The sequence below is a fragment of the Amia ocellicauda genome, chromosome 16 (genome assembly GCF_036373705.1).
Source record: "Amia ocellicauda isolate fAmiCal2 chromosome 16, fAmiCal2.hap1, whole genome shotgun sequence".
Lineage (NCBI taxonomy): Eukaryota > Metazoa > Chordata > Actinopteri > Amiiformes > Amiidae > Amia > Amia ocellicauda.
In genome coordinates this window covers 11,421,100-11,435,026 of record NC_089865.1, presented here as the reverse complement: position 1 = coordinate 11,435,026, position 13,927 = coordinate 11,421,100, and the positions used below count along the sequence as shown (strand labels likewise).

Sequence of the window (13,927 nt, the reverse complement as noted above, 5' to 3'; positions counted from 1 at the left end):
ACAAAACTACATAAACTACATACAGTTACGTCCAAAATGATTGGCACCCTTGATAAAGATGATCAAAATATTTAAAATAAACAATACAGGTAATGAGCTATATTGTAATTTTCCAACAATGTGGAACATACTCTATTGATGATTAACGAACATCTACTTAGGGCCAAGTTTCAACCTCCTGGCAAAGGCAACCAGGTTTTTGCTTAAAATGTGCTGATATTTGGTAGAGTCTGTGATGCCATTGACCTTAAGACCCGTGGAAGCAAAACAGACCCATAACATCAAAGATCCACCACTATACATTAGGTATGAGGTTCTTTTCTTTTAGATGCCAAACCCATTGCTGGTGTCTGTGGCCAAAGAGCTTTATTTTCGTCTCATCTGACCAAAGCACCTGTTTTCAATCCACGTGACAATGCCGTTTAACAAACTCCAGGCTTTAACATTTCTTGGTTGCTCTCAATAAAGTTTTTTTCTGGCAACCCTTTCAAATAGGCTAGTGGCACGGAAGTGGTGTCTAATTGTAGATTTGGAGACTTGGTGACCCCAAGATGCAACCAAGTTCTATTTTTCTCCAGCTGTGCCCCTTGGATTTTTCTTTGCCTACACAGGCAAGCCCTGTTCCACTGCTTTTGAACCTATTCATTATTCCCCTAATAGTGGTAAGTGGTATATTTAGATTTTAAGCTATTTTTTTCCCATTGCCTGATTTATGAAGGTCAACAGCCTGTGCCTTTCCCATGGTGATGGATGAAAATTGTTATTCATATTTATACCCCAGTGAAACAGGAAGCCATGGAAGGCCACAATACAGTTCTGTAAATCATACAACCTTATTTGGAAAATATATACAGAAATGCATATTCCTTCCTAACTGAGACATTTGGGCTTGTGTTAAAGGACTTAAGGAGACAGCTTTGAAGTTCTGTGTTTAACGATACAGGCCTGTGCTCACCAAAGTACGACAGATAACACATCCATGCTGGAGATGCTCCAAACTGACACATGGGCTGCCATGCCCATCTCCACAGAGACCAGCATCACATTCCAACTGAAGATTTATTTTGTGAAACACAGACATTCAAGGTACTTTATATATTCCATAGACCAGGGCAACGAACCCAAATACAAAGTACATGCTGGTAACAGAAGTGTTATCCAGCTTCTTCCTCAGTTTGATAACAAACAATAAAAGGTGACTTAAAACTAACTTAACGACACTTAAGTAATTCTACCTCAGAACCAAAATATGCTCAAGCCATGTTTGGTCTTAAAAGAAAGAGCATTAGCTAAAACAACCATTGGACCATTTATATTTCACATACATTGCAACATTAACATTTGGTAAGAGAATTATTCACACATCCTAATTTATCCTCCACTGACATGGGCATCAGGCCAGCCCCCCTGGAATTCCAAGAAGACTCAAATGTAACATCACCGAGAAAGAACACCTGGTTGTTTGGTATCAACTGTAAGGTCATGCTTTTAGGGAACTGAAAATGTAATTGATAGAACTAAAACTTGACAATATAGAGAGTTAGAAACTCTAGGTAACATTTGAACCATTTTCACATTCTTCAAAGCCATCACACACCCAATACACCTTCTGTAGGAATCAAGGGAGAGGAACGGCAAAGACTGCTTCGATTTGAATTTCAATTTTATTACCCCAAGCCTGACCAATCAGAAGTTTGGAAGGAAAGAGATTAGAATCTCTTTGTCTAAAACATATCAAATCAGAAAGTTAAAACCAGCAATTGGAGTGGAACAACCTGGGAGAAGAAACCAGGGAGACGAAATCCAGGAAGACTGAACGGAACCAGAACTTCTCCACCAAAGACCTGAAAGCTTTGCAACCGTCCTCAAGTCGAAGCAGTCTGCCAGCCCTACTTGTTATCAAACGTTTGCATAACTGAATCTCAGTAAACCACACAGGTAGTATATTTCATGCACTAGTCAAGAATTAGGTAAATCACAATTACATAAAACTTGTGAATGGCATCTAAATTGAAGGAACGGGTAGCGTAATTATAATACCTGTTTTTTTATTTTACATGTTTTGTGCCTCGAAACTCGAGTATTGGATAGATCTCCTCGCACTCTCACTTTTGATATTATCCACCCTGCTTGTCTCAATCCTATCTTTGCAAGTACATGTTGACTATTTACCTTTTAATAAACCTATATCTTGTATAAAATGAAACAGCCTCAAGGTTAAGTCATGCAGATCAACCTCACCGCTAATCTGAATTTGTATTATTGTGGTAACTTGCGTATCAATCGTCTTGTTTTCAGAGAACTTGACCACTGTGGGTTATATTTGTGGGGGTCACTAGATAAAAGGACTTAATTCAGCAATTATTATTTCTTCTGATATTTGATACCAAAAAAAAAATGAAAACTTCAGTTTAAAGTCATAGGCCAATTGAAAGTACTTACTAATAAAACAATAACTGTAATGATAAATTAAAACAATTTGTCCATAGCAACACTTTGGCTGTATCTTATCAGATCAGCAGCCTTTAATTTCATTAAGCTATTTACAGTTCCTTATGACTGAAATGTAGTTTAAAAAGTAGAATATTAATGCAGATTGTATTGATACAAATCTTTAGGGGTGCCAATAATTTTGACAGAAAAATATTACAAAATTGATTAGAAATAAATGTTTTCTCTGAGCAATTGTATAAGTATAAAATCATATTGTTTTCCCATAATATTTAGCATAAAATATAGCTCATTACCTATGTTGTTTATTTTATATAGACTTTTTGTAATTAATGTTTATCAAGCGTGCCAATACTTTTGGAGGTGGCTGTAAATCACTATAAACAAGGGAATATTCCCACAAGATATATATAAGATGGTCAAATACTAGATGGTTTAAACACATTGCCTATTTCTTCAATATACATAACCAAACAGATATTAGCATCGGAGTAGCAAACATATTAAAAAGGTTAGGGAATTAAAATAATAAATTCCCTGACTCAGATTGAATTTGTCCTAGGGTAATAAAGTCTATAAATCTGATATAGCCTGTAAAGATTTTATGAGCTCTTTAACTCAATCTTTGAAAATTGATTGAAAAAGGAGAAACAAATGAAATCCTTCAATAGTTAAGAAAGTTTGTTTCTAAAACATAAATAGTCATTATATTTTAAATGGATTTGCTTTGTAAACAGGATAGTTGTGTCAGTGTATCGACCTCCAATTTGTTTTATTTCAATAGCAAAACATTTCACCCAGCTGGAGCTTGAGACCATAGCATCCTGCAGGGTCAGCTGTAAAGAACCTCAGAGGAATCAAGCTTGGGTTCAGCCCATCTACACTCTCCAACCATGTTTATGCAGATGAAAAGAAACAAATTCAAAATGTATTTCTTTCTTTTCTGAAAAGGTTATCAGCAACATCAGATGTGGTATTTATTTGCCATTATGTTCTTATCTATTTAGTGTACAAGAATGTACAAGAAGAGATTGCATCTTGTGAATTAGGGGGTTCAGATATCTGGATTGTTTCAAACTTTTAAACTTCAGCTTACCTTTTAACATTTAACATCTGTTGACTTGATTAGCTTCTAACAGATGCGTTTTTTCCTCATCCAAAAAAATCTAACATTTCGTCACTGAATTATTTACCCTTATAATAAACAGCAATAAGTAACAGTGCTCTTGCAAAACATTAACCTATTGAGGAGAAATGGACTTCTGCGAACAAATAATGTAGTCATGTGAACAGTAAATTGTACTTAAGGTTAACAACACCAAAATCAACTTATCAGCCTTAGCTTGCTCTTAGAAGGCATTCTTTGTAGACACGTTTGTTTATGTTCCTAAGGATATTTTTAAATGTCTGGAAACAAGCTGTTTTAACGTCAGAACTGTTTTCTATTAAAATACTGGTAGGTGAAATAAGAATGACACTGCTGACATCACAACCATCAGTAAAGGTTGTGACAATATACACATTCTATGCTAATTACAATTTTAAATGAATCCTCATCAGTGTGTCAAGGTCTACCGGTGGTGAGCTGGAGCAGAATGAGGCATTTCCCCTGTACCACAGAAGAGACAGAGCATCTCTATACACATTTGTGATACGGGTGCAGTTTTATTGGCGATGAAGTGGTGTATAACAATATTTTGTTGCTTTTAGTCATGTTTTTAATAGTGACATTTACAGAACACAATACATGTCAGATTTATTTTCAGCAGGAGTTTTATGCATTAAAGAACACAGCAAAAGCCACATAAAAGCAACAGCTACAACAAACTGAATAAAGATAAAACATGTTATAGAAGACAATACAGCCCGAAACATAACTCCTGGGAAATGGATTATTTAAGAAACATATATTTGTTTTCCACTGCACTATATTTTTTGTTATGCTCTATTACAGCTGGTGTTTATATTGCATACAATTGTCTGTAATTTACATTTAAAATGTGCCTATAGAATCTTAAACCATTTAAAATATGACCAATCACTTAGTGAAACAATTCGATTGCCTGTAAAAACCCCCTGGCACATGTTACACATCTTAACGCAGTTGCCCCCCACACAGCAGAAGCATGTTTAGATGGACAGACATAAATGCTTATCTCTCAGCAAATGGTTGGGTATTCCCATGACTGTATTCAAACATAAATTAGCATTGCATTTTATTATCTTCTGTCATTTACCACAGATAAAAGAAGGAAATTGGAATTACTTTGTTTTACTAAGTATTGTTTTACAAGAAAGTCTGCTTTGAAGTTTTTTGTCTCACGGTTTCAGAAATCCATGTGATTCTAATTTTCCCTTTATCAGATCGTGCTTCGGGCTGCCGAGTCTAGTGTACAGGTGAGCCAATCTGACGTTTTCCACAAGGGGAGGTGTCACGATGTTTGTTTGGTTATTAATGCTTAATTCACAAGCATGTACGCCAACTGCTTACATACCCAAGACATCATTCTGATATCTTGGTAGTGAAGCATCACGTTTGCCTTTCAGCAGGCAATGGTGAAACTCACATGCAGAAGTTAAAAGAATGAAAACAGCCTCAAACCAATGTTTTGAACTTCTGCATGACAAAAAAAAAGAAAAAAAAAAGCTACATGGGAGATCTTGTTTGTTCTTTGTTTTTTTTCCCCCCTATCGTCCCTAGCGTGCGTAGCCAGAACACTGGCATACAAATGGGATCTGAGCCAATGTAGGCTGGGCTGTATCCTCACAGGCCACGTCTATCCACTGCATGGTGGGTGGGAAGACCTTTGAGCTGCGGGCTCTTTTCAGCCTGACTGGACATTGTAATTAAGTGTTATTTTTAAGTTCAATCAGATTTTAACCATAAAGCTCCAAATTACACTTAAATAACATGGTTTTCGGTTAAGTTTTTCTTCATGTGCTATCTACATGCCACCTAACAGTCTTGCCTATGCTATTTAAAGGTTACTGTACCTGGATTAACTATATATATCCATATAAATCAAACTACAGAGAACAGGAGATGCAGTCCAGATGAATGTATATTATATTCAGATAAAACAAGGGAAAGAAAAAGAAAAGAGATGTAGCCAAACAAAAACCTTACATCAAATGTTACAAGAGTTTACTGTCATAATAGTAGAACACAAATTCTGTTTCCTAGTCATTATGATTGAGTGTTTTCTGTTATGAATATATTTTGCTGAACTTTAGACCTTCTGTTGACATGATGTCGGGCAAGATGGCAAAACAATGTTGAAAGAACAACATGAGGAATGAATGCCCAGTTTCCTTCAAGGTAGCTAGTGTCAGGCTTCTGCCATGGCCACTCATAATTACTGTAATGATTCCAGCTGAGCCACTACAGGTGGAGCTGCAACAAATCTTTTTTTCTGTCTGCTTACAAGCTGTCCCTGCTCCCCAGGTCTCTGCACAAATAATCGATTGAATATCCTGCCTTCACTTCCTGAATTTATGTAACATAACTTCAAAAAACAATTCCAACAAAGGAAAACTCAGAGCAAAGCCTTACAGCTTAGATAACTCAACCCGGTTCAAGCAAGCTCATGCCTAAACAGGAGGTCAATCTGTTGAGTATGTCTCTCTACAGTCGCTGAGAGTCAACAGTAAGATGACTCCAGTCAGTCCAAGTAATATCTCGCAACATTATCAGCGATCACATGTTTTGTTTACTTAAACAGCTCAACTGTAATCTGAACGTGATGAAAAACATTTCCTGTTAAAATACAAACAACTGAGCAACAGTCTCTTTTCCCGACTAATTATCTTGTTTGCCAGAATGGTGGCTGAGAAACCTATTGTCTGCAATATGTGAAACTGCATCAATTTATCCACATTGACATTTTTTTCATACAAGGAAGCAAATGGATTTCAGAATATTATATTTTACACAATTCAATTATTTCACAAATACGTCTTCCCTGCCTGACAGCAATATGATAAAGTATCAGACTATTTTATAAGTCTCCTGATTTATTTCCAAATAATATCACCCTAATAAGGCAGATACATTTTAATTCATATCTCAGCATGTTTGTGGATTTAGTGGAGTGGATTTAGGAGTTTAAAACTGCACTGATAATAAATCAAAGACAATTGAGCTAGTATTGAACTCCACCAAACTTATTACTACTGGAATTTAACTTTTAACTTTGTTTTCAAATAGCATTGTTAATGTTTAATGTTTATGTTTCTTATTCATATTGTAGCCTATTATGGGTAAGGTAAAGTAATGACCAGATAACTTTGTGTGAACCACATCTGGGGAACAATATATGAGATTTTTAGTATAGTATCTTAAATCTGTGATGAATGCAATAGTGTTCAATCAATTTAGGCTTTTTAGGTTGTGAGATTATCTGACAGTTTTCGGAACAGTGTTTTATTCAGTCAGGCCCCCGACCCTTATATTTTTACAACATTGCTTTTGTAAAACAACTAGTACTTTATGTGTTTTACATAGCAGTATCATTGATAGCAATTCAAGCTACACTATGAGTGAATGCCGAGTACATTCGCCATCTTTTTTGCAAATTAAAAGCTTTTACAGTATGGCAAATCTGTTTGACCAATCACATCCTAAGAAAATCTGGACTAGTCCAACCAGGGAGTGTCCACCACGCCCCCTTAGACCCAAGAAATGACTAATGTGATGATGTCTGCGCAAGAGACTGCCAAGCTAATAACAAGGCAATTCTCACCATGTAATGGAAAAATATATTAATAATCATTAAAAATGTAACGAAGACCAGCGGCCCACGCATATTCATACACCGGGGATTCTACCGCACTTCCCTATGGCCAGTCCGCCCCTGGGTGTTGACAAGTGACACACAACAAAAGTACTGTATGATTAACTCAACATAAACCTAAAGTTATTTGTGTTCACTTTAATCATACAATATGAATTCACAAGGCATTGCAAATCTAAAAGCTGGTCTATAATGTTTTGCATTTTGTTTTCTTTCTAGATTCTATACAGCATATGGTTTTGGTCCAGGTACATCTCTGAGGTGGAAAATCTTGTTACATGTCACCTGACACTGTATGCTTTGCTTTTTATAATGCCCTAAAGATTGTTCCTTATGAATTATTCAATGCAAAGGTTTTAATACATTAATATGTTGTTACAATTGCAGCAACAGTTCAAAGCATGCATGGTTAATCAAACTAGGGTCATGGATGAAATCCAATCTTGCCTAACCTATTATGTGGCTCTCTTTCAGTTTTACAACATTAGATGCAGATTTTCTAAAGAATGAAACCTTCAATTGCAGTATTCAAAACAGCTGTATTTTCTTGACCACTGGTGTTTCATTATATCAATTGTATTCCTCCAATGCCCCATTTTGTACTGAAAGCAATTATATTCTCCTTTAAACATTCAGTAAATGATGCCATGATGGAAAAAACTTACTGAAGTTTTCCTCAGCATCAGCTACAGTACCAGCAAGGGCTTTTGTAAGTCACAAAAATCAATTAACTATTGAGAAACTCTTGCCAAAGAGTGAATCATTTTTCTGGCCAAAAACTTTTTTGTGGTATTTGTTTAAGCTATAAAATGGCTTAATATGTCAGTGTTTCCCAAATTAAAGAAAACAAAAGAAAACAAAAACAACTAATGGAAATATAGAATTTATTAAAGCATGCATGCAGTTTAAAGCATGCTTTATTGCAGGATATATTTTAAAATAATTTTATAACACTGCATTCTTTCCACAAACTGAATTAGCCTAGCAAAATCCATTTCAATTTCCCTGGCACACATAGAAGAAAAATTCAGAGGGCAAAACAACATTAAAATGTTATAAACCTTTCAGGGAAACACAATGCTATTTAAAATAGATTAATTTGTTTTTCAAGTTTATTCTTTGAAAAATACTTTATACCTTACAGGAGTTTCACCTTTGCTGTTTTAAGTTTTGGCCCAAAAATGTAGATAATGCCCTTTTTTAGACTTTCATGTGCAGAACAGCTAATGCTAAGTCTAAAAAGTGGGTCTGATGATCCAAACCCCCAGAGGTGAGAGATAAAAGAAGACAAGCATGTTTGTTGATTTACTGGAGTACATGAAGACAACAAAAAGCTGTTCTTTACCCTACAGCTACAAAACCACTTTGCCCCTGCTTCATCAGAGTAAACTGTATATTTTTTCATTAATTTTTCATAGGTTAGCTGTTATTCAAAGTGCCGCTTTATATTCATAACTTCGTATTACATGGCTGTTTTTGAAGTATGATAATTCATGTTATTCTCAATAGCGACTGACTTTAAGAAATACACAACATATTATGTTTGTATATATACCATATATAAGGTTTTAGAAATAATATAAAAATGTTACCTTGAAGTTGACAAAATTAAATACATTTCCTGGTTTACTATCCTTAATTAAACTTTTTTCAATACATGTAATGAGGTTAAGTAGGCAAAAACTCTCAAGGCTGTCAAGATTAAAATATATAAAGTTACAGAAGCAGAGAGAGAGGATATTATACAATGTTTAGTTCACACTTGTTTAAGATTTCCATGACTTACTTTGATAGGTGTTGAAGTAGTATACATGGCAGTAGACTTCTCAAACATCATTTTCAGGCTGTCCAGGGGGATGTCAAACCGTTCTATCTTCTTCGCAGCTTGCAGATCTTCTTTGACAACTTCATTACTGGTTTGGTCCAGATGTGTGTTGGAGTGGGAGGTGGATGTAGTATCTATCACCACAGCTTCAATCGCCCTCATTCCATTTCCTGATTCAATTTCCATTGTTGCAGAAACAGTATCCCCCTCCTCCAGGTACAGAAACTGGAAGTCTATTGTTGGGTGAGAGAGTTAGAGACAGCAAGAGAGAGAGAGAGAGAACACTAGTTGATAGGGTAACACTCTCTATGATGTCAGAAGGAACGGGGTGCACAGCCGGCAGACAGATGTACTGACTGTCTGGGTTTGAAGGCTATGATTATAAAAATAAAAGTACAAATAAAAATAAACTTCAAGTGTACACTAGGAACCGTAGCGTCCCAGCACTGTAATGGAAATACATGAAGTAACTTGCAAAGTCTGTGTTTAAAGTGAAACTCTCTGTATCACAAGACTCCCACTTGTGTTTAAAACCACTCATTGAAAACGCTCCAGAGTGGGCCTTGAGCCAGGTCCTTCATTCTGCACAAACCAACATTTTCAGACTTTAGTCATTTGGCAGTCATGCAATTGACACACTCAAACGGAAAATGCATTCTGGGGTTGAACAATTATTTGTGGTCTGCCCTCAGCTGTACAGAACAGATTAATACAAGATGGAGAAAGATATAATAAATAAATAAATAAATACATAAATAAAAGCAAACAAGGACAAAAAAACATTTCACAGATGAATCATGGAAAGCTGCAGGAATTCCCTTAAATTCCCAGCCCCACCTCACACCCCCACCCTCTCTCTCTCTCTCTCTCTCTCTCTCTCTCTCTCTCTCTCTCTCTATCTCTCTCTCTCTCTCTTTTTTATTTTTCCAAGAGTAAGTGCTCCCATAACCTTGAATTAGTACAAGAAAGTCCCATGGGTAAAATTCCCCAGCTTACAGGAAACAAGAACAGGAAAAACACTGAATACCTATCACATCCTACTGTGGAAATCAGGAGCCCAGATGACAGGATTGTGGAAATCCTATTATTCTTGCATAAATGATGGAAAACTCCAAACAATTACACTCACAGCCAGCTTGCCAAATTTATAGCTTTTTACCGAAACACCCTTTTCCTCAGAAGACTCCTCCCCATGTCTTTCTCTCCTAAAGGGCTGAATTAGCAGTTTTGTCCTGTGACACATAAACTTTTGCTACTTTAAATCCAAAATACTTAATTATACTACTTAATTCCAGTACATCTTTTTCTAATAAACTCTTTGGATTTTAATGCATTTATGCAAGTACATAGCGAAACTGACCTCATGTGGTGATTTTACCTCACACTGCTTATTCCAGTAAAAGCAACATCTGACTTATGAGCATGCACTGCCAGGAAATGTACAGAGGAAGCCCATTAATGTGGATTGAACCTGAAATGTGTTGGTGAAAATGCAACCATTTAGCTACCAATGGAGTTCCTCATTTTCAGGTTCAATAAGTCTGTTTTAAGCATTCTAAAAAAGCTAAAGTGTTGCCACTGTTCACTTCTAGGCAATCAGCTTTGAGAATAAAAAAACAGTAACTATAACCCAGCTGACCCTTGATTTAACTGGGAATAAATGGTAAGGAACGGTTATCAGACAAATATGCTGCAATACAACATGACTATCTTACCTTTTTGTATTCTTTCTCACTCGGAAGTAGGCACGATTAATACAAAATAATGAATTAAGGAGCCTTTTAGGAAGGAGATCACATCTAACTAATGAACAGCAAGCAAGATAGACACATCTGATAGTGGTAAAAAGACACAGAAGCTCCTGCATGCTCCTCTAAGAAATGCATTATTTAGCAAAGGCCCAGAGAATCCGTGTAACTTTCAGCTGTATCCCATGACTGTCCAGAGTACTCATCTTACACCATTAAACAACTGTAAATCGTAATGTGATAGTGCTGTCTTTTTTATTTTATTTTTATTTTTGGAATTAGTAATATGAATAGATCTAAGTTATTCCATTGCATCATTTTGCATTAGACATTCTGTTAATAGAGTAACAGGATACATCACTTTCTGCCAATTAAAAAGTAATTAACTTTTCACTTCTCTCTCTCTCTCTCTCTCTCTCTCTCTATATATATATATATATATATATATATATATATATACCACCTGGATGATCCCATGGACTTCTGGAAGAATGTTCCCTGGACGGATGAGGAAAAAATGTATCTTTTTGGGCACAACCTCAAACGTCAGTTGAAGTTATGTCGAAAATGGGTCTTGCAGTAAGACAATGATCCTAAATATTCCAACAAATCTTCCAAAACATGTATTTAGAAGAAGAGATGTTGTGTTTTGGATTGGCCAAGTTACAGTACAGACCTCAACTCAATATAAATGTTGTGGCCAAACCTGAAATGGGCTGTTGATGAAAGACAGCCCTCAAATCTGAATCAGTTTCCGCAGTTCTATAACGGTGGAATGGGCAAAACTTCCTCTTCCTCTGTTCTTTCAGAAGACAAGGGGCAGATTATGGAACAGATTGGGCAATGTAAAAATGTCCTTCAGGATTATAGTGGAAAACCCCTTACAACGTGTTGCACTCCCATCAGCTGAAATCTCTCCAATTTCTGTGGAGAGGGATACGTTCTCGGAAACATATTCCTCTTTCTGCATGGAAACAGGGCACAGTGAGTTCAGTGCACTCTCACAGACTATGGGGTCAAAACTTAAAAACAACACAACAACAGCAAAAAAAGGTGACCCCAGGGCATCATGAACTTTTATATGTCGTTATTTACCCAGGCAGAATTCCACTGAGCCCAAAGAGGCAAACTGCCAAAACTTCAACTCATAAAACAATGTTTGGAAATAAATAGGAATGCAAATCACACAAACATCACACAAAGAGCTATCAATGTGTTTGATTAAGAAAATGTGGTAAATTTATGTATGTATTGTATATTTAATATATAGTTTTTATGTCATATATTTAAAGTAAGTCCTTCTTCGGGTATACTTTGTGCGTTAGACTGTAGTCATAATAGGTTTTGCTTTTAATCACACTAGAGGTATTACACAATATATTGTCTGCCCTTAAATAAACAGAGATATCAGAGAAACAGCATATTTTTATTCAGAGAAAAAAGAAAAGTGTTTTTTGGGCCCAATGACAATGTCTTCATACAATTTATCATATTTCCTTTTCTTTTTTCAAGCCCGGTACAAATTAATCCTGCCCTCACATCGCACAGTGTATAAACAAAGCTGTCGTAATTATATGATGTTCCCTTACTCATCATGAGCTTGACTGATATCATACACGCACATCCAGATGGAAACAACTGAGCTGCCAAAGGAAGATCATGCTGCATAAAGCAAAGGGAATGAAATAAAACATAAGGGGCTACATCTAGTCATGAGTAAAACGAAAATTCTCTTTTCTAAAATGAAAGAGAATAAAACATTTCAAAGGCAAACAGCCTGTAAGGTGAGATTTAGTGTTTTAGTGGGAATATTTAAGTGCTGATCATTTCAGAAACCTGACCTTCAAACCTTTTGTTATAATACATGTCCCAATGCTCTAATACAACATGAATACATCGGAAATATATTAAATGTGTATTGTTTCCTCTAGGGTGAATCAGGGTTCAAATACTCAGGGAAACAAATAATTAAAAAGTATATTATAGAACACAAATTACGTTTTTTCAAATGAGGATTGTGAACAGTTTCACTTAAAACTGTATATGTTACTATTTATTTTTTCATCAACGAAATATAGTATGTTTTTTATTGGATTGAGGGGAAATACATTTCAGATTCAGAGCACGAGCTTTACTATTGTCTGTTGGTTATCCAGTCAGAAATAAGCAGATTTTGACTCAAAGCAGTAGAGCAGTGAGCACTGTAGGCACAAAAACAGTAGGAATGCAACAGTAGTAAAGAACCACCAGGATACGTGCCATTCTGCCCATTTCCAGGAATCAGCATACAGTCTCTACAAGATTACAGTATCTCAATATATAAGCATTTACTTATCTTCTACCACTATCCTTAGCATTTAAATAATTACATAATTCTGAGTAACAAAGTGAGTTGTAAACCATGGACGTTTTAAATGCAGCTCACAGTTTAAAATGTTTCATTTATAAGCATAGCAATACGTTTTTAGTATGCATTATAAGTTGTCTAATACAGGCTGCACTCCATAAACATTTGGAAAGCTTTGTATATTTTTGTTACTAAAGCTGTTATGTTATAAATTATGCCCACTGTCCAGCTGTTGTATATTTTCCCAAGTGTTTAGAAATTAACTAAAGCTATGCATCAAGCAAAAACAGATGTTAACCTAAAACACAGCATTTATATTGGATATATATAAAAAAACGTTAAAAGATAGTTCATACATCATCCGGCGAATCTCTACAATTTATCTCAGTTTATTTAACAATCGTACGTGAAACTTGTGAGAAGCATGAGGAACATTTCAAACTTGTGGCACTTTCACCTGAAAGGACTTGGTAAGCAACATTAATTTAAACTTGGATGCTTATTCATATAAAACTTGCCAATATATTTGCAATGATTTTCTTTTCTTGCATCATCTTAGCTACAGTTAATCTATCTTTAAGTAACTGAGATATAAATTACAGGAGTTGTATTTCAAGTCATAAATAACTCCCAAAGGGACTATAAGACCTTGCTGTATGCAATGGGAAGGACTGAAAACTTACAGCAAAGCTGCTGGTAGGCCTCTTTGTGCTGTCAGTGAGATGAGCCCTCTCCCTGGCTCTGCTCATACACTTCCCCTTTT

The 13,927-nt window shown here is 35.8% G+C and overlaps 1 protein-coding gene across 2 annotated transcripts in view; it reads right to left on the bottom strand.

Moving 5' to 3' along the window:
• The window catches only part of xirp2b (xin actin binding repeat containing 2b), a 50,951-nt gene extending 40,767 nt beyond the window's left edge, over positions 1-10,184 (bottom strand). The window contains exons 1-2 of one of the 2 annotated variants that reach the window (XM_066688634.1): positions 10,097-10,184; positions 9,031-9,302 (exon numbers count right to left, since the gene is read on the bottom strand). In XM_066688634.1, the coding sequence (XP_066544731.1) occupies positions 9,031-9,255 (225 nt within the window). In that variant the 5' untranslated portion in view covers positions 9,256-9,302; positions 10,097-10,184. Of the gene's footprint in view, positions 1-9,030; positions 9,572-10,096 lie in introns of those variants that run through there. The other variant, XM_066688635.1, reaches the window with a different exon arrangement.
• Between the last annotated feature and the right edge of the window lie 3,743 nt (positions 10,185-13,927).